Raw genomic sequence first — 23,040 nt, 5'->3', positions numbered from 1 at the left:
TGCTACAGCCATGTGAAATGGCAGGTGTACCCAAACTGATGCATGGGCCACCCAAACTGGTGCTTGGCATGGCCCAGAGCCCTTACCAGTGATGCTGTTAGACAGGAAAATTGCAAGTTGCTTATCTTTCCATTAAATCTGTCTGTAGCAGAGGAAGAAGCATCCTTCAGGTGTTTTATTGAAAATATTAACTACAAATCCAGGGTATGAAAACACCAAAACTGTATCAGAGATATCAGGGAGAATTAATTCTAACTGAGGATTACAAGAAGCCTGGCAAAATGATTGCACATTCCAGATCTTGTGTCAGGCGGTATTCCTGAGGGAAACCGTACTTTGTATATCTAATTAATTGACTGAAGTTCACCCAGGAGACTGGGGATACGACCACTACGTCAGCAAAACATAGCAAAGGATATTTGATGACTACAGTTGGTCAAACCTGGATTTCACCACCCCCTCACTAAGTCCAGACGTATCTGAGCTACCAGCATAGGAAATGGTTCACAGCTTACTCAGAAAAAGGATTTAATCGAGATGTTACACCATTTCCTTCAGAGGGTCCTCTATCCACCTACTGACTAAGCACAGACCATGCCTGTTTTTTGTCGTGTTTGTAGCTTTGATGTGGTATTTCTCCAGTGGAGACTGCGGCACTGGGAAATATTGGACATGGAATGGTTTCACCTTTGTGACCACCAAGCTTCTGTCTCCTCATAGTTAATGGGGCCTGCTGGGAATTATGTGAAATTCATTAAGAATATAATCAAACAGGCTGGCTTGGAGGAGCTGTTCTTATCCCAATTTTCATTTTAATGAAGGTTATAGATTTTCTTATACTTCTGTTTGCATCTCCCAGCAAGGTACCATGATATAATACAGACTGTACAGCAGAACTTATGTTTCCTGAAGAAGCAGGATGCTGTTCTTGCTATTTTAGGTTTGGGAGTAAGATATGCAACCAAAAATATAAAATGAGGCATGGTAAAGAATTTTGCTTGCTAGGATTCTAAATAAAAAGCTAACCCCTCTCAGTTTTTCCTAAAATGGAGATTTTACTGAAGATGAGAAATGAACATAACCAGCTGTTCTATGAGAAGAGAATCCTGAAGAAAATGTAGTGTCTATGTAAACCACATCTTGGCCTAGGCTGTGAAATTCAGTTTCCCCAGAGTCAGCAGGGAGCTGTGGTGATCTGGAATTTTGATCCAGCCCGTTAATGAAACAGGGTCCAGCTGCAACATAGCAATTTGTGTTCTGCTGCAGTGTTGGGGCTGGTCCGATGGAGAGTGTGAGGGAAAGACAGACAGTTAGCATTACCCAAGAATACTCCAAGAAAGACAAAGAGGAATGCTAGTAATTTTCCTCTGAGTACACGTAATAAATAGATTGTTTGAAATAAACAGAGATATGGGGAGATGTGGATTGCTGTTATTGAATAAAAGCCTGACTGTGTCCAGGAAAATAGATTATTTAATAGTGGTTAAATAACCATTAGGCATGTGGGACCCCACTCTCCTCTCCCACATGCACTGACCCCCCATCCCCTGGCTGGTGTGCTAAGGCAAAACCTTGGGTGAATTTGTTTTGCTTAAGGCTGAGGAGTGCCCTTTTTGGGTCAGTTTCTCTGTTTTTCCTAAACTTTCCACCACAGCTGCCATCTGGAAATTCTCTCGCGACCCTCCCCCAGACGTTCTCTAGCCTGGCAAGCTTTCCCAAGATGCACACCAACTCCTAAAGAAAAGTGGACAACTTTCAAACTTCTGTGTCCTAAAATAAGAATAATTTATCTCAGTCTTCCTTAAAATGGACTTACTGCTGAAGAAGAGAAATGTCTATAATTTACATGCTAAAATAAGGATAATCCATCTCAATCTCCCCTTAAATGGACTTCCCCACAATGTCATTTTTATGAAAGTCCAGAGCATTATAGAAGGTTAGAATAAAATGCTGTAGAGTTTTGGCTATAATTTGCTAATGTCACAGAAATCCACCCCCACCCCTCCTTTTTTTTTTTTTTTTTTTTTTCAGATTGAATTTGGAAAAAATATTTCTTTAAACCTCTGATGAGATTTTTTTGTTTCAAAGTCAGAACTAGTCACAATGGCTTCTGAAACTCAAGCCAGCTTTTGATTATAATTGTCCCTTAAAGCTGTGTTCATGCAACTCACGGTAAACAATCTGGAAAACAAACTTCTGAAAGCTGTGAGATGTGCATTGAGTGAGTCTAAACAGCCCTCACTCCTACCTGGCTTAAGTAAAAAAGTTACATGTCTCTTATTTACCCTTCTCCCCCCTTACCATTGCGATCTTTTGATTATAGTTGCAATGATTTAATGAAAGTATTTTGCATGTTCAGACTTACAAAAAAACCCAACAAAAAACAAAACCCCCAACTTTGCTGGCTTTAAAAATTTAAAGAGAGGAAACATTACTTGGCTGTGGTTTTAACTTTTGAAAGCTGATACCTTTGTTAGCTAGCTAGCACTTCCAGAAACTCTAGGGAGAGAATGCTACAGGCATTCCTCAGCCTCAGCTGAAACAAGAAAGAAACATCTGCTTATGAAACAACAATATAAATCTGAAGCAAAGATGAAACCAACACTTACCACTGCTAGTTCTTTGTCTGTTTTGGGAGTGCTGTCTCCAGGAAACTTAATGATTGGTGACGGTGCAGCTAAAGTTTTGTTCAATAGATATACTTGGATTAACAGGACTTTAAAAATGAAGCCACAGACAATGTGAGTCTTCATTCTGCCTAAACTGGTGCTCTCCTCTTTGGAAAAAGGTTTTCCCCGCCTGCCTGTCAGTTCTTTTAGCTGCACACTGCACCAGTTGCTTATCTGCACATCTTGACTCTCTGCACCGTTTTCTCTTTTGCTTGCTCTAGCAATTCCTTTGTATGTTTAAAACATCCAGATGCGCAGTCTCAAGCTACCACAAGAGGAAGTCTGAAAACTAGTGGAAACATGAGAAAAGGGCAGTTACCAGATGTGATTGCTGTGATTTTAAGGTAGCAACAGGCAGATACTTATTACCGCTGAAAGAGGCTACATTTTCTCCTTGTTTACATATATGAAAGCGTTTAGTTATGCCAGAGAGCAGAAAAAAAAGCAAAATCTGACTTAATCTTGAAGTGTCCCACGTATATTTTAGATAAAAAAAATAAAATCTGAATATTGTTTTCCTGGCTAAGTATTTTTGTTATTTTTTAACCTATCCTTTTGCCACAGACATGATATTCTGCTTTGCTCACATGTGGCCGCTCTCCTACACAGTGCCTTACAGTAAATATTTTGGTGACGGTTTTGCAGCAGACCCGCAGGGCTTCTTGTCCCTCTCCGGCTGCACGGACTGTAGGTCTGTGTACACCGGGCTCCCCCGTGCCTGGTGTAAGTGTCGCTCCCGCTGGGGTCTGTGCAGAACGTGCACAGCTCTGAATAAGATTCTAGTGGCTTGTTTGGGTTTGGAACCAGTCTGAAGCTTTGCCACCAACAGGCACGGTGTGTCACCTTAATCTTAAGAGATCATCAGGCAGATTCAGCAATGGAAATTATCCTCACTAATTGACATCAGGGGAATTGTACAAAATTCAGGGTTTGCTTGCACTGGGTCCTTGGTCCGCTGGTGCAGCTGCTTCAGTCTGAAATTCTGGTTTAAGTATGGCCATTGTTCATTGAGTCTTTTTATTGTGTCATTCATAATGTTGCCAGCCTCAAGATGTTAATACAAGCAGAATAAAAAAGCTGGATATTCCTAGTCTAGGGGCTTGGCTCATGGCTTTTTAAGACAGGAGGCTGGCAATTGTGCATGAATGCAAACTGTGTTCTGGCCAGCCAAGCGCCACAGAACAGTTTCTGTTAAATGTGGGTCCAACCATCACGGTTCCTCTGAGCGTAAAGGTTGTCATGGCTTTCCACTAAATGTTAAATGAAAGTTTTCCGGATATGAGTCTTGTTGCCAAATGGGGCTGTTAATGAAAAGGGAATACTTTGCTGGTGTTTGGTACTTATTATTAATATTTTGATATTTGATAGTAAATAGTCAATATTGACAGTTCTTTGATTTATGCTAATGTCAAGCTACCGTGCTAACTGCACCTCATCATCCATGAACTGAACAGTCTCCTCTAAAGGCACAGGGCAGGGGGTTCAGAGAGAAGCATTAGCAGGAGCTTTTGTGCCCATCCAGTTCCATTGACAACCCAGCGCAGCAGCTGTATGCACGGCCGCTGGGTGAATCAGCCATGGGAAGCAGCACTTAACGCTCAACAGAGAAAGAGGAGTTACGGTAACTTCATATATGAGTGGCGCTTTCTTTGTAAGCAAGTAGTTTTGTATTGACACCCTTATATCCTTTCATGTATGGCACTTGAATTACAGTGAACAACTTTCCCCTAATGACTTTGAAATTACATCTTCTTTTTTAGCTTTTCCCCATCAGCTTAAGACCCACAATCATTTCTAAGAGTTGCCTTAATAAGTGGCAATTCCGAAAATATGATCCTGTTTTTCCACAGCCCTGCACTTGGCACTCTCCTGCTTTGTTTGTGATGACAGCTCATATTTGTGTCCAGCCACGTGAAACTGTAACAGAACAAAGGCTAAGAAAGCCTTCACTACATATGCCAAATTACTCTTAACTTATTCTTAATTAAGCAAGTGAAAATATGACATGTTGTGTTGCAAAATTCTGCAGTTATCACTGTGCTCTGCAGTAGGTCAAGGGCTGCTGTAAATCTTAAAGCATAAGAACCACATCATTTTCATAAGAATTTTAATATAATTTATGGTGGCTTAGTAGCTTTCATTTAGAAGGGTACTGCAGGGAAGCCATTTAAAGCCAAACGTGTCCTGGCACATTCCTGTTGCACTCTTAAGCCTCATTGAAATCTAATGAATGCTCAATTCTCAACGTGTCCTAATGAACGTTGAATCAGAAATGGATGAGGGAACTTTTGAATGGGCTGTGATGTCCATGCAGTTTGAAAATCTCACTTGATTTTGTTTCTTGTCTTTGCTGATGGTGAGAGTTGGTGGACGTCACCTTCTGAATACATTTCCTCAAAAAAATTGCAAAAATTACCAGAAACCATACAGAGCTGCAGTGAAGCATTGTTTCTTACCTTTGCAGTTTTGCTGGTAAACTGCTTTGCTGGCACTGCTTCAGCTAGTGAGCAGTTAAGCAGGTTATGTTCAATTAGGAAACATAATGCATAATGGAAAATGGGATTTATGAGTGTGGGGTGAACCCATATATTGAGTTTCTGACCATTCAGCAAAAGGCATTCTCTGCCAGTAGCACCTGAGATCAAGAGCAGTTTATGAGATCCTAGCTGAGGTGCCCTCTTTTGGATACCCAAAGCAAAATGAATGCTGGTGACACATCCTTGTGAGAGTAGAAGTTCTACTGTATTACAACTAAATTTGGGCTGAAATGTTTATCTCCTTATACTTCTGTTTAAGCTCCATGGGATCATCCTGTTCTCAGTGTGCTTTAGAGGTGCTGCTCTTTCTGGCTGGGAATTTATCTCTCCTGAGTCATAAAATGATCTTCTCTAGTTACTGTGATTGTTTCAGGTTAGAACCACTCCATATTGAAAATTTTAAACCATCTACTTTATAAGTAAGATGCCAGATTTACTTTTTAAATGCCTACTTTCATGTATTAATAGGAACTGTATGGCAGAAACCACAATGTCTGAGGTGGCAAATGCTTCTTTTGAGGACATACTTCAGTAATAACAGTAAAAAGGGAATGATGTCTTGTGAGCTGTAAGCTACACATCTAAGTAGATTTGGCTGCGGTTAGAGACACATAAGAGTGTGTTAACATGCTGGTTTTATCAAAGGATTTTTCTGTTTCAGAAAGTTATTTTTGAAATGATTCAGGAGCACTCAGCAGTTCCAGGATTAGACTTCAGATGATGTCCTGGGTAATTTGCTGACAGAGTAGTCATCCCTCCAGAAATGCACTGTAGCGATGCCTACTGTCACTCATTCCAAAATTCTATCAGAAGCTGATGATTTCCTGGTGATTCCAGAGGAATACATTAGGCAGAGTGTCAGGAAGCACGGTCCATGGGAGAATGACGGATTTATTCTTGGTGGGGTTTCATGAAACCTGTTGCTAGGCTGAAGAAATAATCATCGGGACAATTAGAATCTCAAGAAAGGTGCTGGTCATCTGATTGCAGAGTCATCTGGCTGTAACTGAGCACAGTGGGATTTGTGTCTCCAGGTGAACTATTGCAGTATGTCTGCATAACCTCTCATATTTGTTACTTCCAGCATCTGTGCTGTCAGTTTATAGCTTCTAGTTTAGGAAGGAGAACAAAAGTTTGATTAATGCAGATGAACTTGCATTGATTTTAGCAGGATTAATGAAAAATAAATAACCAATTAAAATTGTCAGAGCTAATGTGGTGTTGTCAGAGTGTTTCATTCAGAACTTCTAAGGCACTGGAGAACCTCAAGCTCAGGTGATGCAGCAGTTTGCCTGGGCTGCAAGGAAGCTGCCCATGGGACTGTACCAGGTCCAGGGTAACCAGCCCTTTGGCTTCTGCTCGGTTTCCTGGGTTTCCTCGTGACTCATTCTCCTTTGCACGGATCCTGGTCTGTAATTTCTCCTGGATCATCATTCCAGTGCCTTCTTTCTTCCTGCCTGAGGAAGAGGAGTTTTCAAGGACCAGGAAACGAAAAAGTTACAGAAGAAAGCGTGGAACTTGGCTGAGCTAAAGGAGGGATTTTGGTGCATTTTCCCCCGTGTCTGACCTGTAATATTAGTAGTTTTGGTGAAGTTGTCTCCAGGAAGCAATGACCAGTCACAGCAGTCCCCACTTGAGATTAAGAGGATTAATAACTTAAGTGAGAACTTATTTATATTGCAGGCTAGTGAGATCATCTAAGACGTGTATGTTGAAGGGCTGAACCCAGCAGAATGTAAGCCTTAAACATCCACATCATTTACTATCTGGATACACTCTGTGCTTGTCCAGCGACTGGCGCAGACTCCAGTGATCCAATTCACGATATCTGACCACCACATGAGGGAGTCTTTAAACTGCTGGAAATCAGTGTGTGTGTGTGTGTGCATGGAGAGGTGAGAGCAGGACAAGGTATGAAGGGTCAACAGCTGGTACCCGATGTAATTTTCAGCATTTAAGGAAACAGTTATATTTTTTTGCTTGTGTTTGTCTCATCCCTTCTGTTTTGGGAAGGTAGGGTGTAAGGATGTGAAGTTCTGTTGACACATGGATTTCATTTGTTAACTTGCTACTAAATTAAAAATTAATTTTAAGTAAATCTATTACTTCCAACAAAGCATTTTCCATTGTATTTGTTTGTCTAAACAAGGTATTCCTGCTTCTGTCCTCAGCTGGTGTTAATGGACATTGCAAAGCTTCTGTTAGGTGAATTAGTTTGGTGGAAATATGCTGAACTACAGTGGACAAAAAATCAGGCCAACTTTACATGTGTCACCAGGACAAACTTATTTGTGCCTTATTAACACCGCCAGATAGTCTAAAGGTGGTTTAAAATGCAGATTCCTTTGATGAATTTCTCTCTGGTCCCTACACGTTTTCCCAATGTACTTCTTACCTGTTTAAACTATTTTATTTTCAAGTATCTGGTAGGATGAAGTGACATCTGGTGAGTTCTTGTAGCTTGAATTTGGGGCGTTCTGATTACTCTCTGCTAGTGAACATTCTGCTAGCTCGTTAGTTCAGAAATCATAGAACCTTTGAGAAACTAAACTTTGGTTAGAAACTAATTTCAAACATTTCTGTTTGAAGTTGGTCATTGCCTACTTGTCACCCCTGAATTTCAGACAGAAAATAGATAAAATAAAAAAGTATCTTAAGTGTGTCCATTTAGCGACTGATTATGGTAAGTAGCGTATATCTGACCTGTTAGGTCACTAATTGAAATATGTCTTCAGTGAAAAGTATGCCAGTAAAATGGAAAGTATAGTGCTTTTACTAAAAATAATGTAGTTTAATAATGCGAGGGATGTGAATGGGGAAATATTCCTAAATCGCCATAAACGGAGCACAATATAAGGCAATTCCTTATGGGGAAAATGAGAAAATACTCAGAGAAATAGTTCCTATACAAGAAGAATTAATTAATAACGGAAATCATATGTTGAATGGCTAGTGTGGAGTATTTTGAAAGTTTATATTGATAAAATTTTTCAGAATGAGTCTGAAGAACTCCGTTCTAGCTTATAGGGCTGTTGAATTTAAAGGAAACGGGGTTGGTCTGTTGGTCACACAAGCTGCCCAAGGAAAGCAAAGTGCAATCGAGGAGTTGGTGCTGGCTTCCTCAGGACCTTGTCTGATCTGCCCACACCTCCTGGGACTGGGGAGAGAGAACAGCTCGAGCTGCTCCTCCGCACTGAGGTGAGAAAAAGGGTTTAGTGTCAAACCTTAAACTGCAGAGAGTAAGAGGAACCTTTATTTTGGAAAATGAGTCAAGCTGATTTTGGGTAAGGATTTTTTGGTTTTGAGTTACCAGCATTCTCTGCGGGCGGTGCATCTGTAAAGGGTGCGGAAAACCTGAGTTGGTTCCAGTGTAAACCCAAACGCCTGCTTAAGACATAAAGTGCATCAGTTTGTGTTGTTTCAAAGGAAAACGTCATGACTAGTAGTATCTGATTTTATACTTCTCCTTTTTCTCCCTTTTCACCTGTTGACTCTTCCACTTATTTTTAAGCATCCAGTTCCATGGTGATTTACAAATGAGGTTGACACCTATATATTTTGTCTTCATTCATGTTTCATTTTGTGAATTGTCATCTGACCAATGGCTTCTCTATTTGAAAATGAACTGCATCTTGTGGATAAAATGTGCAGAACTAATTTGCCTAAAGGAACTCCAGATCACTGCTGGCTCAGCAGAAGAATGGTACTTCTGTATTCACTTAGGTTTGGTAAACTCAGCATGATCAGCAGCAGCACTGGAGACAGACCCTGCCATCCACACTGGTGTTGGCTTGTGTTGTATTTTGTCTGTGAGCCTGTTGATCATAATGAGGCAAATAGCAGTGAAAGACGTGAGTAAGCTTGGTGGGATCCAGCCCTTAGCTGGTGAGGCAGACGCTATTACACACATAGTGAGAGCAAGAGCTTGGTTGATGTGATTGCATGAGCAGCTCTAAGCCCAGTGCAGAGCTAGAGAATTTCTGCTTTTCAGATTTCAGAGGCAGACCCTAAGGAGCATGTCACTGAGTGACCCATTTCTCAAATTCTGGGAAGAGGCACATTACTTAGTGCCACGCCAAAGCTCAACTGTTCCCCACCGCTATTCTGTTTGTATTCGTGGGAGATCCCTGTGCTGTAACAACCTGCAAGTGCCATCCTGACCATGTCAGAATAATAGTTCTGCTTGCTTTGCTGCTGCTGCTGTGCAGCCGCTTGTTGATAGGCACTGTACATCTCACTTGTCATTATGCCGTTAGTATTCAGACACCGAGGGGCCTTAATTAATGACTTTGAAGATCTGGTCTTTTATAATTCATGACAGAACTTTAATTAAAATCAAATATATAGCAGTTGAACTAGCAAAGGATTTAAAGTGCACAATCTTTGATGGAGACAACGCTTCCCTCTGACCACTAGTGCTGTATGCTGAATGCAAATTCTGTTTCATTACTGCACATTCGGAGAACAGAACAGGCTTTTTTGAAGCAGAGGGGTCCCTGTTGTTGCAGACCCTGGAAAAATGGTAAAGCCAAGGGGCCTGCAGTCATTTGATTTGCTCTTCTGTTCCCCGTCTTCTCCTTCTAAAGTCCTCATGTATTTTAAATGTCTGTACTGATAGAGAAAAAAAGAGAAAGACATAGATTTGTATGATGCTTCTATATTCATTTACTATTTGTAGAGACAGCATCTTAAAATGCTGTGTGTGGATCAGAAACTCCAGGATTCTTGTCAAGGCAGTAGGAAAATTCTGATTTCACATAAAGGGCAACTGAGGCAGTGTTTCACTCAGACAACATAGGGGAAATCCATGTATTTTTGAAGAGTTCACCCTGGTGCACCTTCAGTCACGTCTCTTTCTGCCCTGTCTTACAGTAACCAGACTTAAACAATTATGTAGCAGAATATATGGCTGCAGATTAACTCTGTTGTGCCAGGGAACGTGGTTTTCTTATGACTGCTGAATTTGTTTCAGTTTTGTTGGCCTTGCTGAGTACCTTAATTCACCTGAATTTCTTACCAAACATGTTTTTTATCTAGGGGACTTGTATTGCTATCCCATTACCACAGTTGCTTCCGCGAAATTCTTTGAATGGACTTCATAGTCTTGCAATTACTCTGCCTTCTCAGGGTAAAATTTCAGAGGATAGTTGTGCCTTTGATTTTACAATTGTGTGCTGTATTTTAAGGTTTATCATCTGGTCTGGTCTACTAAGGGATGGGTCTTCCTTTCTGTGGGATTAGTTGGTTGCTTGGGGTTGCTAAGTTTCCCCATCTTGTGTATGGAGGCCAATCTATGATTTTACCATCAGAAACAACAAACAAACAAATACAAACTAATGAACAAGAATAACTACTTGCTATATATACAAAAGCTAATAAATTAAATGAAATTTACAATTTAATATAGCTAAGGGAAATTGGTCAATGAGTCATATCAAGATCTTTCAAAAAAATTGCCTTGAGAGGGAAATGAATAATGGAAAAAATTGCATTTGAATAAATAAGTCACTGCAAGCTGACAAAAGTTCAGAAATTTCTTATTTACTAGCTATAGAAATGCTTTAACAGTAGGAAAATATGATTCACAATTTTTCAGCAGTTGCTGAAAAATGTGTTTGATAAATTTTGAACATCATTCAACCATTTCTAGTTACCGTCTTTACTTTTACAGCAGAAATAATTTCACAGTTATAATAATATAAACATGTCTTAAAAATATAAAATAACTTCTCTGGAGATGAGACATTACTGAATTTCTTCAGTGGTTGCTCTTGGTAATGTTGCAAAAAGTTTGTTGGTTTTATATTACTAACTTTTCACATAGTATTTTGACCAACTGCTAAAATGACAATTTGTAACCTGTTGAAGTTGTATTCCTGGGCACAGTCATGGAGGAGTTTAATCTGGAGTTTTTTCTTTTGTTTTTATTGTCAGTTTGCTATAGTAAACTGTTCCTCATGTTTGATTATTTAAGGCTGTTTGGCTGACAGATACGTTTGTGTGTGAGTCTTACTAACACTGTTAGGGCTGGGCTGGGGTCAAGTTCAGAACATTAAATCCAAGTAAATGTCACATAATTGCAGACTCTCCTCTGGCTGAGCAGTATTTTGGGGCATCATGCTGGAAAAGCTTTGGATTATTTTTAAGCTCAGATGTACAGATGTACATTCCATGTCTATACAAAGATTGTTCAGACAGTTAACGGCTCTGTTTGAGCAGGCTTCAGTAAATCTCACGGCTTCCATTTAGTGACTTCCTTTCTTGTATCATTAGCTGTCCAGGTCAGCTGCTTTTCCTTTAACAAGATGTACGAGGTCACTGGTCCATCACAGAGATCTCAGGAACAGAAGCACAACCTCAAAGATGCCAAAAAGGAGAAAAATCTAAGGGCACCATGGGAGTTCCAGAGGGGAAAGGGAGGAGGGTCTGACAGCCCTGCAGGGTTGGACAGGGAATTGAGCTCAAAGCAAAACCTCCCCTAACGTGAAAACCCGGCCCAGCGGCCCAACCTGCCTGTCCTGTACCCTCCGTGCTCCTTGGTAATGGGATGAATGCAGAAAGGCAGCGTTTTAATGGTCACTGAGAACACTTCTATAAAGGGATTAAATTCCAACTTGTTGTCTTTCAACATTTTTATTACTCCTCCTATGCTTTTTGTGAGCCTTTAATTTCTTTCATACCTGACCGTTGTTCATATAGGGCAAATAAATGGATAAACTACTTCCAGAGGCAACCTGATGGGCCATACAGCCTGTCTGCTTTTTCCTGTCAGGAAGACTGATCCTAGGGCCATTTGCACAGGCTTTATACTGGTTTTTGTTCCTGATTGTAAGATGAAATTAAGCAATATTACTACTGGTGCACACAAAATCCTGATCACGTATTTTTTTCTCTGTTTCAAAGAATACGTGCTTAAGGTTTTACTCTCAAATCTAAATGGAGATTTAGTTTGGTTTTACTTCTGGATTTCCTTTTGCCCCTTTTTTTTTAGCATTTCCATCTGCAATGGAGCAGTCTTCCTGTTCCAGGAAGGGATATACTTTAAAATGCAACAAGTTCTCTTGCTTTCAGCTCATCACATTCAGGGGTTTTGTAACCTCAACAATCAGAGTTAATTGTCCTTCTTGGCTTAATCTCTTGAGTAGCTTTGGGAATGGCAGTTGACATGTCACCTGAGACGAGACATGATATTTTACCCAGACCACTGGTTACATTCTGGACACTACAGAGCTTTGGTTCACTCCTCTGGTGCTTGTGCCTGCAGTCTACAAATGTCTCTCAAGTAATTTGCAAATCACAAATCTGTAACCTTAAAAAACCAACTTTCTGTGTTGCTGGGAGGGAGACAGGACTTTCAGGCTTCTTTGGGAAATGAAATAAGTGATTCACCATTTATTTTGGCCCACAGAGATCTCATAAATTAAGAAAAGAAGCTTTTTTACACTCTTGATCCAAGACCCAGTCCTCTCTCTCCACCACCTCTTTCTGAATATAGCGATATGCAGCATTTGCTGCTGCCAGTTGTGTTTAAATTAATCTTCACCACATTTCTATGAGAACTGACCCAGTACATTTCCTGATGACAGAATTTAGTTTTTGCTTACCTTAACAATACCTGAGTTTGGGGAAGGAGGGCTCTTTAGGTGTCCCAGCTACTCAAATGTTTGGTTGGGTTTTGCATCGTGTGTCCATTGGAGACTGTTACACATTAGTTCTCCTGGTTTTCTGCTCAAGCAGAACAGGCCCCGATTTCCCTCCCAGAATTCACATTTTGAAGGAATGTGTATGTTGCTCATTAATTTAATCTTACAATGACTGACCTGTAGACTGTTCTGTGCTATTTGATAGGTACATTGGCTAGTATGTGCAGAAACTTCCATTTTCATATGTTTCACTTAGGTCCATCAGGCTCTATAAGGTTCCCCAGTACTGTGTGTGGAGCTGGAGCTGTTATTGCTTGGCTGGTCACGTCTCAAGATTTTCAAGTTTTGATATGGAAGCAAACAAACAAACCCCAAAGATCATACTCAGCCTTCTGCATTTAATTCTGAATAAGGAGACCTATTTTTATTGAAGATAAATCCTAATAATCTGTAATGATGAAAATTACAAACTGCAGCCCTTGCCACAGTGTCTCTGTCCTAATACAATATCTCAGGAAAACCAGTCTGAGTGGGCAGGGTTTGTATTACTTTCTGGTTTATTGCAGATAGCATGGGAACTGATTCATAGCAAGTGTTTGTTATTAGAGGAAGAGGCAAAACTATGATGGGAAATTTGTATCTCTTTATTGTTGTTTTTTTTACATCTATGTATACAAATATTGCACCATGTTGACTTTGGTGAGATGGCAACAAAATCATTGATAGTTTCTTCAAGATTTGGAAGAGAACTTTTTTCAAATGAAAGGCTTCAACTGCCAATTGCTGCTTATTCTTGCAAAAAGTCTTACGGCCTAAATTTGACAAAATGCTTGAGCAGTTGTTTTTACTCAATAGTCACGTGAAACAGAAGAGATTAGTTTTATGCTTAAATGCTGAATTGGAATGTATTTGCTTGAAGAAAATGAAATGCATTTATCATTGCAAAGAATGTAAATTCTATACTGTCAAGTTCTAATGGGCTGAAGTTCAGTCAAAAGAATAGCACTGCTCATAAACAGCACGAAGAGGAAAGCAGACATAGCAAGAAGAATATTTAATACCTCTAAATCACCTTTTACCCAATGAGTTCACACGGCTGTGTGCATAAAAATGATCAACATTTCAACACCTCTGTGAACTAAGCTGAATATCTCCTTTCTCAGATGGGAAAGTCAAAGCACAAAGACTTTGAATGATTTATCTGCATGAATTGGTAGCAGAGCTAAGAATCAAATCTTGGCTTGGCTCAATCTGCCATGGTATTATTGCTCATCCCAGCTATTCAGTCATTTATACTACACAGAACTGACAAGCTCTGTCATTCAGCTGGATAAAAATAATTTTAAAATATGATTTCAGTACAGCTTTTACTTGCCATTCTCCAAATTCCTTTTATAAGAAGTTTTTCCTTTTCTCTTCCATGATACCAAGCTTTGGATTTCATTTTTACTGTATTCATTCTGCTTTTCACTTCCACCAAAAAGTAAGTTTGGGCTGGCCAAGTCAACTTGTGCAGTGTTAGTACACTACTATAATAGAAGTGTGAATAGGCAAGGCTATATGGAAAAATCATTCCTCTCTTACTGGCATATAGTACTAGTTGTGAAGTCTGTTTCTTGCTTCTCGCTCTGACAACTATACAGCGATGTATATTTAGAAGATGTGTATGTAGTCCCCTGAAGCATGGGCAGAATCTTTTATTGTACAACCCAGCAACGCTTCCTTCTCTTCCAGCCCTCGTGGGCACAAGGTGCTGCCTCTCCTCTCTTCCCGTTGTGAGTCATGAGAATGGATTTTTCACAATTCTTTCTGTGTAGAATAGACTGCTAAAATAATTCTGTTCTGCTTATGTACTAAACTGGAATGTCTAGATCCTAAGGAAAATTGCATAGCTAAGAACCTTAACATTATGACTTCTCTACAACAAGAACCTTTGTGTTTTGACCAAGAGTTTTTCAAGTGTAGTAAAAGAAATAGCTGGTGTTCCACTCCTGAAAGTTTTGCTGGTGGACTCCTCCTCTCACAGACCTCAGAAGGTTGGCCATGCACTTCACTGGGAAACAGGACAGGGTCCCTTACTTTAAAGACTTTTTATTGCTTTCAGATTTCTATTGTATAGAATCCAGATGCTTTTCTTACTCCAGCTGTCTCTCACACAATACCCACATTCATATCCTACTTCCAGTTTACATGCTGCAAGTAACTTCTTCTTAAATGCCATTACAGTGAGGGAAATGACTATAAAACAAAGGCACTTGCCCCACAGACCTGCTGCCCATGTGTCTGACGTATCTGCTTACCTAACGGAAATCGGCTTTTACTATTGCGAGCAATTAAGAGACAATATAATTGTGGAAAAGTAAGCTGGTCTTCTGCTCTGTCTGGCACATTAAGAGCATCACTCTTGGATAAATTTCTGTTACCCAACTTTTATTATCGGTGATGATACTTGAGCCCTCAGGATCGGACTTCTGATTCCAGGTTGCATTTGTAGAGCTGGCAGCATGGAAAAAAAAGGAGAAAAGAAAACCACTTGCTTTGTAGACTTAGCCTGGAAGACATTGAGAGACACTGATAGTTAATGAAAACACATTTTCATCATTTTTATGTTCAAACAAAGTTTGGAGGGGGAAAAAAAAAGAAGAGTTGTTAATGGTGTTTGTAGAAAAAAATATATCAAGGTACGAAAGATATCATGATGGATTGTGGGTCTTTCTTTTTAAAAGGTGTGACATGCTTTTACTCTGTTACCTATTTTATGACGTGTTTCTCCTCCAGGACCTCAGCCTCACCCCATCATCTGGCTGCACATACCTGCTCTTCTGTCTGCCCCTCCAGCACACTCTCCAGAGGCACAGCTTGTGCTCCGTGTTCTGTACATACCCACAGTGGCGGTTCTGGGTATCATCGCGCTCTGCTTCTGCTCACTGTACTACAAGACACTTCTGTGACCAGCACTTTTTAAAATTGAGTTTTTTATTGTTGTCGAGGTCATAATACAAAATAATTCAGAGATTAATTAGTTGTTTCTGCAAATTTGGTCAGAATGTTTAGCACCAGCTGTAATAATGAAAGCCAAGCTGTCCTAACTCTGAAAACACAAAATCAAATGAACTTTGAGGGGAGCTGGGCCATTCCAAGATTCTGGAGTTGCCAAGAAACACCTGCTGCATCTTTGCTCTTCAGCAGAACTTATATATAGAGTTAGAGTTAGAAGGCTTGTTCGTTTGTTTTTCTGCCTGGTAATGCAAAACCATTGTCAGTGCCATTTAGCCAGCAAGTTCAGCTGAGGTTATGGTGGCAGAGAAGCCAAGGATGGTGAAGTGTGTCCTAGGGTGTAATAATGGCACCTTAATTTGTGCCTGTAATATCTGGAGTAGAGGAAATGTTCCATATTGTACTGGAGATCACTGTCTGTGGTAGCTAAGTGAATGAAACATGGGGATGACAGTAATGTGAAAGGCAGGTTGGGAAGTGATCCCAGCTATGTGTGAGTAGATATGAACAGAGAGAGTAGAATGTGAAAACCTACATTTTTAAACCTACCCATAACAATAACAAAGTGAAAAAGCACAAACCATGGTACCGGGTGTTTCAAAAAGAACCCAGCATGGTTGGGGTGTGATGAGAATAACACCAGGTGCTTTTTCATTTGGTCTCTCTGGCAGTATCTGGGAAAGAACTAAATAGTCAATAGGATGATATTATAAAATACCCACTGTGCTCATGTGGCTTGTTTGACTTCCAAGAGTCAATTTCTTTCCCTTTGTAAACTGGGGAGCTACCAGCTTCAGTATTGCTGTGTGCAGTGGTGAGTGTTGGTAATCTCTCGGGGGCTGGGAATCCCTCTCAAACGACGTCCTTCTGGTTCTCACCAGGATCCCCAGCACGTCCCACAGCTGCTGCTGGCTCCTTCCCTTCTGAGATCACTGCTTGGGGTTCCACTGCCACTCCTCCACTCTTTGGCATCATCCTTTTAAGGGTTACTTGTCAGGAGTCCCCAAAATTTTTAGAATGGAAAGCTGTTTTGTTTTTTTTTTTTTTTTGTCTGAGAATGCCTCTGGGAATGCGGTGGATATATCATTAATCCTGGAAAAAGTTTGAAGTGCAGCTTTGACTCCCAGTAAAGGCATGTTGGATTGGATAGCATCAGGTTATATTTCAGTGGAACAGAGAGCACAGCATAACAGGTGATGCTGAAAGGGCTGTGCCGTTTAGGTGTGCTCATTAAATAGTGTGTTCAGCTCCTTTGCAATGGACAGTGTTATAAGCAAATTGTGAACTCTTAGTGTCTTCTTTCTGATGCATGATATTCAGGAAAAAATACAGTGCCCCACTAGTTAGCCTGCTGTCTATAGCAGCTTCAGATATAAAGCAGCTGACAAAATGTCAGTTGATACAGTAATGGATAGTTTCCCATGGACTAACAACTCTTTGCTAAGTACCAAAATTCTTTAGTGAGACATGAGATCACTGGCTGTATGACTTGTTTTGTTATGAGTATTAGAATACTGCCATGCTTCATTTATGAATATTTGCATAAATCAACACAGCTCTTTCTTTAATAGGGTGTACAATGCTAAGATCTTAACTTAGGCTAGAATTGCTTCTTTCCTCATATTTTATGGAGCACATGAACTTGATTTTTAAATTTTTAATTCTAACACATCTTATTAAATGTGCAGGCACAGAGAAGCATCACCAGTCAAAGACATCATTATTATATGCATGGAGGGTTATCTTCTGCCTTTCTACCCTCATTCATTAATGATGCACAGAGGCTTGTCATTTGTCTTTTCAATTCTTTTACCTTATTTTATTGCTCATATTTTATGACACATGGAGAGCTCTGTGGCAAGCATTCATCATCAGCCTTACATATCTACAGAAATATCATCTCTGTTAGGCCAGAAAAAATACCTTTTGTCCTCTTTGTGTTTTTTGCTTATGAACTTAGTCTAACATCACTTTTGTATTGACGCTGTTTCTTTCAGTCTTTAATTTTCTAAGAAAACTACTAACACAGCTCTGAAAAAGAAGCTAACTTACACAGCCTCACTTTTATCTCATTTCATAGCTGCTCATATAACCCACCACACACCAGATATATTCATCTGAACCTCAGTCTTAACTCCAGTTTGCCATTCAGATTGTGACCTTAGATGTGATTAAGGTGCTGCTTAGTCTTTGTACAACTGCCAGACAGAAATCTCTTGTGCCAACTGTGTTGGGTGTGTGTCTTCTCAAGGCAAGCTGTGGTCCACTGGGACTAGTGAGGAGACTATTAGAGCAGTTGTGACTTCTACATGCCACTTTGGAAAGCCCCCCAAGATACTCTGGTCACAGAGTGTTTGGAGCGTTTTAAGTTTTTCAAGTTCCGTTTAAAGAGCTTAATCAAACTTTCTGACACAACTGGCACACATTAACATTTTTCAGCTGTAAACACACAAAACCAGGAATTCTAATTGCCAGTAATTAAACTGTGTGGTTGGTTTTGAAATGTTTTCCTATTTAGAAGAAGTCTGAAGTGGTACAGCTCCCCAGTGACATTCCCAAGGAGACAGAGCCCTGCCTGAGGCTGCCTCGCTGCCTCTCAAAAGGTAACAGGGAAAAAGCTGGGCTGTGTACTCATCTTGCATAAACATTTTAGCTGGGGCTACTGTTGTGTGCGTTCAGAGCAAGAATTTAGTTGGGTGACTCTTTTTACTGAAAAAATCAATTACCTCACCATGCAAAATATCACTTACTGCCTGATATGACATTTAAAAGGATCCTGGCGTGCATCAGCTTTTTGCTGAAATGGTTCAAGAGCTCAGAAACACAAACCCGTACTGTCCCAGCAGAGTGTGGGTGGCTTCCATTGCTTTATTAAAAACATTTACAAATGAAATGTTCTTTGGACCAGAGCTAACCCTGAATTACTCTGAAAGGATCCAGAGACCTACCAGTTAGGGGCCAAGTTGTGTGCATTTCCTCCGGGCTCCTCGATTGCAGGGGGAGGCAGTCCTGCCCGATGCTTCATCCAAATGCTGACTCTGGGAAACGGGACGGAAAAGTCTCCTGGGGAATATGATACACTGGAACTGTCTCCGCTTCCTCTGGAGCATCTGGGGCTAATGACTGCTAAGAGGAATTTGATAGGGGGCATAGCCTAATTTAATATGGTAATTCCTAGATTTTCATGATAGCTTGACGCTTGACAAAAGCCACTGCTGCTTTTCTCTGTCCACGCGCTCACAGAAGATTCTTGCATAATCTAGCTTGAAAAAAAAGAGCAGGACCGCTGAACCAGGGCTTGGCAGTGCATTCTCTAGGGATGCACTTGCAAGTATTTTTGCTTCTAAGAGTGGTATTTCTGGTGGCCACATCACAATTCAGTTTTCATGCGCTTGTCTTTTATTATCTCTCATAGGGTTTCTTGATCTTTCTGTCTCTTCTAGGCAGTTCAAAAATACGGTATGAGCAGCCTTTCTTGTGGTATCTTGGCACTTCTGTTTTCAGTTTCAGCTACAGTGAGGAAGCCCAGAAGGAAAAATGCCTTTTTTTTCTTAAAAAAAAAAAAAAAGTTAACTGTTTGGAGCCTGAACTGTTTCAGGAACTGCAGAACAGGGTGATGTTTCTTACTCTATCTGACGATTCAGTTTGAAAAAATCAAACATAATCTAAAGTTTCTGCACTTACACCAACATGGAATCAAGTAAAAAGACTTAATATTTAGGTCATGAAAATGTGTTCCATTACAGTACTAGCAAACCGGTTACACAAGCAGAACCTTCTTTTACAGGCTGCCCAGTCTGTAAGTGCACACTGCTTTGGGTTACTGCCATGCCTGTGCACAGAATGGGCGAGACCAGAAGCAAATCTTAGGCAAGGAGCATTATGGAGCCACCTGAGCTTGGTACTTTATCTGCCATCTTTTATTTCTGCTTCTGCTCCAGGCCAAAGAATTGTGCTTGTGATACAGCAGAAGTGCTATAGTTCACATGCGTACTAGGACTATGATTGTTTTCACTGTAAATGTCATGTTCCCTGTGGATGCATATCTGTGCCAATGAGATGAGCAAATACACTAAAAACTCATCTGACATCCTGACAAATGGAAGAGAGAGTAGTTTACCAAGAAGGTTAGGTTTCTAACTAAGTACTGCTAGAGAAAGTGTCTTGGGGGATTAAATTAAAACTGTTGAATTCCAGTCACTTCATTATCCTAAGACACGTAGTAAGTACGTGTTCTCCAGAGTGTCCACTTCCTCTGGCTCTGCACTGTCACCTGTCAGGGGAAAGACATTAAACTGGGAACACTTCCATGCAGCATGGATTGGAAAAGAACAAGAATCAGAAGCTTAATAAATGTTTATTGCCTACTAAGAGGAATCAATGCACAACTTTTTTTTTTTTAATTGATTTGTATTTTATTTTGCATTCTTCAAACAAGGGAGCACAGGTTATTGAAAATACACAAGCAGACATTCAGCAGTACTTTAGGTCACTGTGATAAAATGACTCAGGTGTTAGCAATTCTGCTACTTCCTTTGGAAGAGTGTTTCACAGCTGAATAAACATTCCTACAGGAGTCCTTCCTGCAGTGCTTTCATTCAGAGGAGAAGTGAAAAGGATCGTGGTCCCCCTCATTCTCTAGGACAGAATCATACGGGGATCTTTGGCAAACAACACAAAGGTGTTTGGAGGGGAAAACGAGAAAGTCTAAATGTGTGGGAGACGAAATGTGTACAGAAAATTTATGCTTTTGAAACTAAACCAGACAGTAGTAGAATGAAAGTAAAATGTCCATTTTAATGAAGGCAGCTGTAGAATATCAGACAGATGGCAATTATGTGATGATGATGTTTTCATTTATACTTCTGCTTCCAGAAGATCCCACTCGTAGGCAGAAGCCATTGAGTAGCAACACTAAATACGCAGACACTAATCCTCCGCTTGCAGTCAAGCAAATTGCTTTTTAAACAATAAAGTCTTGGAAGACCAGGCCTCTAAATCTCCTGCTTAGAGCTTTTCCATGGCATTTTTCAGATTCCAACTCTGACACTTCATATTCCAGACCAGAGTTCCCCTATTAGACTTCCAGAAACCCACGGAGTAATTTTACAGGGATTTACTCAGGAAGCAGCTGTGCATCTGCCCCAGCTTTGCACAGACAGGTTCTAGCTCTGGGGCTGGAAGCAAGTCCCTGTGAGTCAGAGCAAACTACTAGAAATACAGGATTACATGGTCTTGGTAAAAGTTGTTTGCAACCAGGATCCAAGGGGTGTCTGCCCTGCTTCTCTTGTATCCCAGGGTAATGAAAATTTTTCCACTTAGAGTATTTTAATGAGCATAATTGCACACACTTACTCTATGTGGTTTGTAATGCTCTGACTTCTCGTCTCATGTTTGCAAAGCCACAAATCAGAATGCTATTTTTAGATGGAGACACTGTCTTGAATTCATACTGAGTATAAATATTTATAAGAATACAGAGCCCAAATAATTCAAGAATGTTAAATTCATCTAAATACTTCCAACATGTGGGTGAAGTTACTTTTGGCAAGTAAAAAAGGTGAAAGTTAATTTCTTCATTCTCTTACAACAAAATTTGCTGAAGTTACAGTTAATATATACTTTCCAGAGTTGTGTTTACTTAAAGATCATCTATATTAACAGCAGAAAAAGAGACGTTCTAAAGATTTGGTGTTGTAATGTGTTTTGTGTTCTCTTTGTCAACCAATGCAAGACAGTTTTCTCTCTGCAGGCAGCAAGTGCTAATGAAGGCATCACAAGTGTCTGATGTGATACCAAGAGCTATCCATGTTTGTCACATCCAGCTGTGAGAGACCTGCAGACACTTGTGCCGTGCGCATCACCTGGAACCGTGCGTGACTGAAAGGCATTAATGCTTCCACTCTGGAGAGATCTGAGTCAGGTTTTCTTCTGAAAAAGTTCCTTGCTGAAATGTCAGGAGAAAGGACCCATGCTAAGCGTTAGCAGACAGTGTAAGTGTGCGTGGGATTGTGACACACTGACATAGGCTGAAAGAAGGAAATTGCAACTTACTTTCCTTCTTCCAAAATTCAAATTAATCCAAGACAAAAAAGACTTTTACCCCACTTACACCGACAGCAGATGTACTCATAGGAGTCTCATACATGTGCTGTACCCAGCGAAGGGGACACATTTGGAGGCAGATAGTGCTACCCCTCGGTTTTCCAAGCTCTCTTGTGACCCAAATGCTACATTGGTAACTCTCTGCTTCCTTTGGCTGCAGATGGTCAGTGTTCCACATTCCACATCACTGAACCACGAGGAGAAGATCCAAGAGCAATGGCTGTTTATACCTGCCAAGCAGGCTGTGTTTTCTCAGGTGCTTGAGTTGCTCGTTTAGAGCTACAGGTCTGTGAGCTCTTAAGAAAGCTTCTTAAGAAAGATTATGAACTACCTCAAAATAAGGGTGTCAGGGTGAGTTGGCTAACTACATGTCATTCACTTGCATTAAGCAGTGAAATACAGCCTCTGCAGTTGGTGTTCGCGGCCCACAGATGAGGTAGGAAATGTTAATGTCAATTAATACACATACAGTCATGGTGAATAATGCTAGATCTAATCCTAACTCTAGTACTGAAGTTATTGAGTTCATGCTAAACTTAACAAATTCACAAATCAATCAGTTGCTGTTAAAGTAGTCTAAAGGCATGCTCCAGCTCTGGCAGTCCCTGAACCACTGGCTCCTACAAGCTTGTAAATTTTATACAAATTAAAATCATGCTATGTGCTGCTTGTCTCTTATGTTCTTCTCTAGGCATCCTGATCACCAGGAACAGCCATGAAAGAGCTAGATGGGACTTCTTCTTTGATCTAGCATGGACTTTCTTAGGTTCTTAAACTAAGGACACCCACTAGACTTAAATTTAGGTCCAAGAAGGGATGCGAATACAAGGGTTGAGAAACAGGAAATGCCTCTTGGCATGAACTTGGGAATGTTTTTGTGTGTGTCCCAGATAATTTCTTCGAGAGTGAGTGGCACCACTTTGGAGAGAGATTCTGTTTCTCAGACTTAGCAGAAACCCACCACACTTGTCTTTTTAGATCAAGATCATTTTCTGCTGTACCAATCAGTAAATTGGAAGCAGACCTGAAAGGACAGCTATTCTATACTATATTGGTTCGAGAGAAGCGTTCTGCCCTAACTGGGCCCCT

The 23,040-nt window shown here is 40.4% G+C and overlaps 1 protein-coding gene across 1 annotated transcript in view; it reads right to left on the bottom strand.

Moving 5' to 3' along the window:
• MMP2 (matrix metallopeptidase 2) overlaps positions 1–2,937 on the bottom strand; it is a 36,109-nt gene extending 33,172 nt beyond the window's left edge. The window contains exon 1 of the mRNA XM_065848149.2: positions 2,610–2,937. Within this exon, the coding sequence (XP_065704221.1) occupies positions 2,610–2,753 (144 nt within the window). The 5' untranslated portion in view covers positions 2,754–2,937. The remainder of the gene's footprint in view (positions 1–2,609) is intronic.
• Positions 2,938–23,040: the final 20,103 nt, after the last annotated feature.

This window comes from Patagioenas fasciata, chromosome 13 (assembly GCF_037038585.1).
Source record: "Patagioenas fasciata isolate bPatFas1 chromosome 13, bPatFas1.hap1, whole genome shotgun sequence".
Lineage (NCBI taxonomy): Eukaryota > Metazoa > Chordata > Aves > Columbiformes > Columbidae > Patagioenas > Patagioenas fasciata.
Note: the sequence above shows the minus strand (reverse complement) of the source record. Positions and strands in the feature narration are given on the sequence as shown.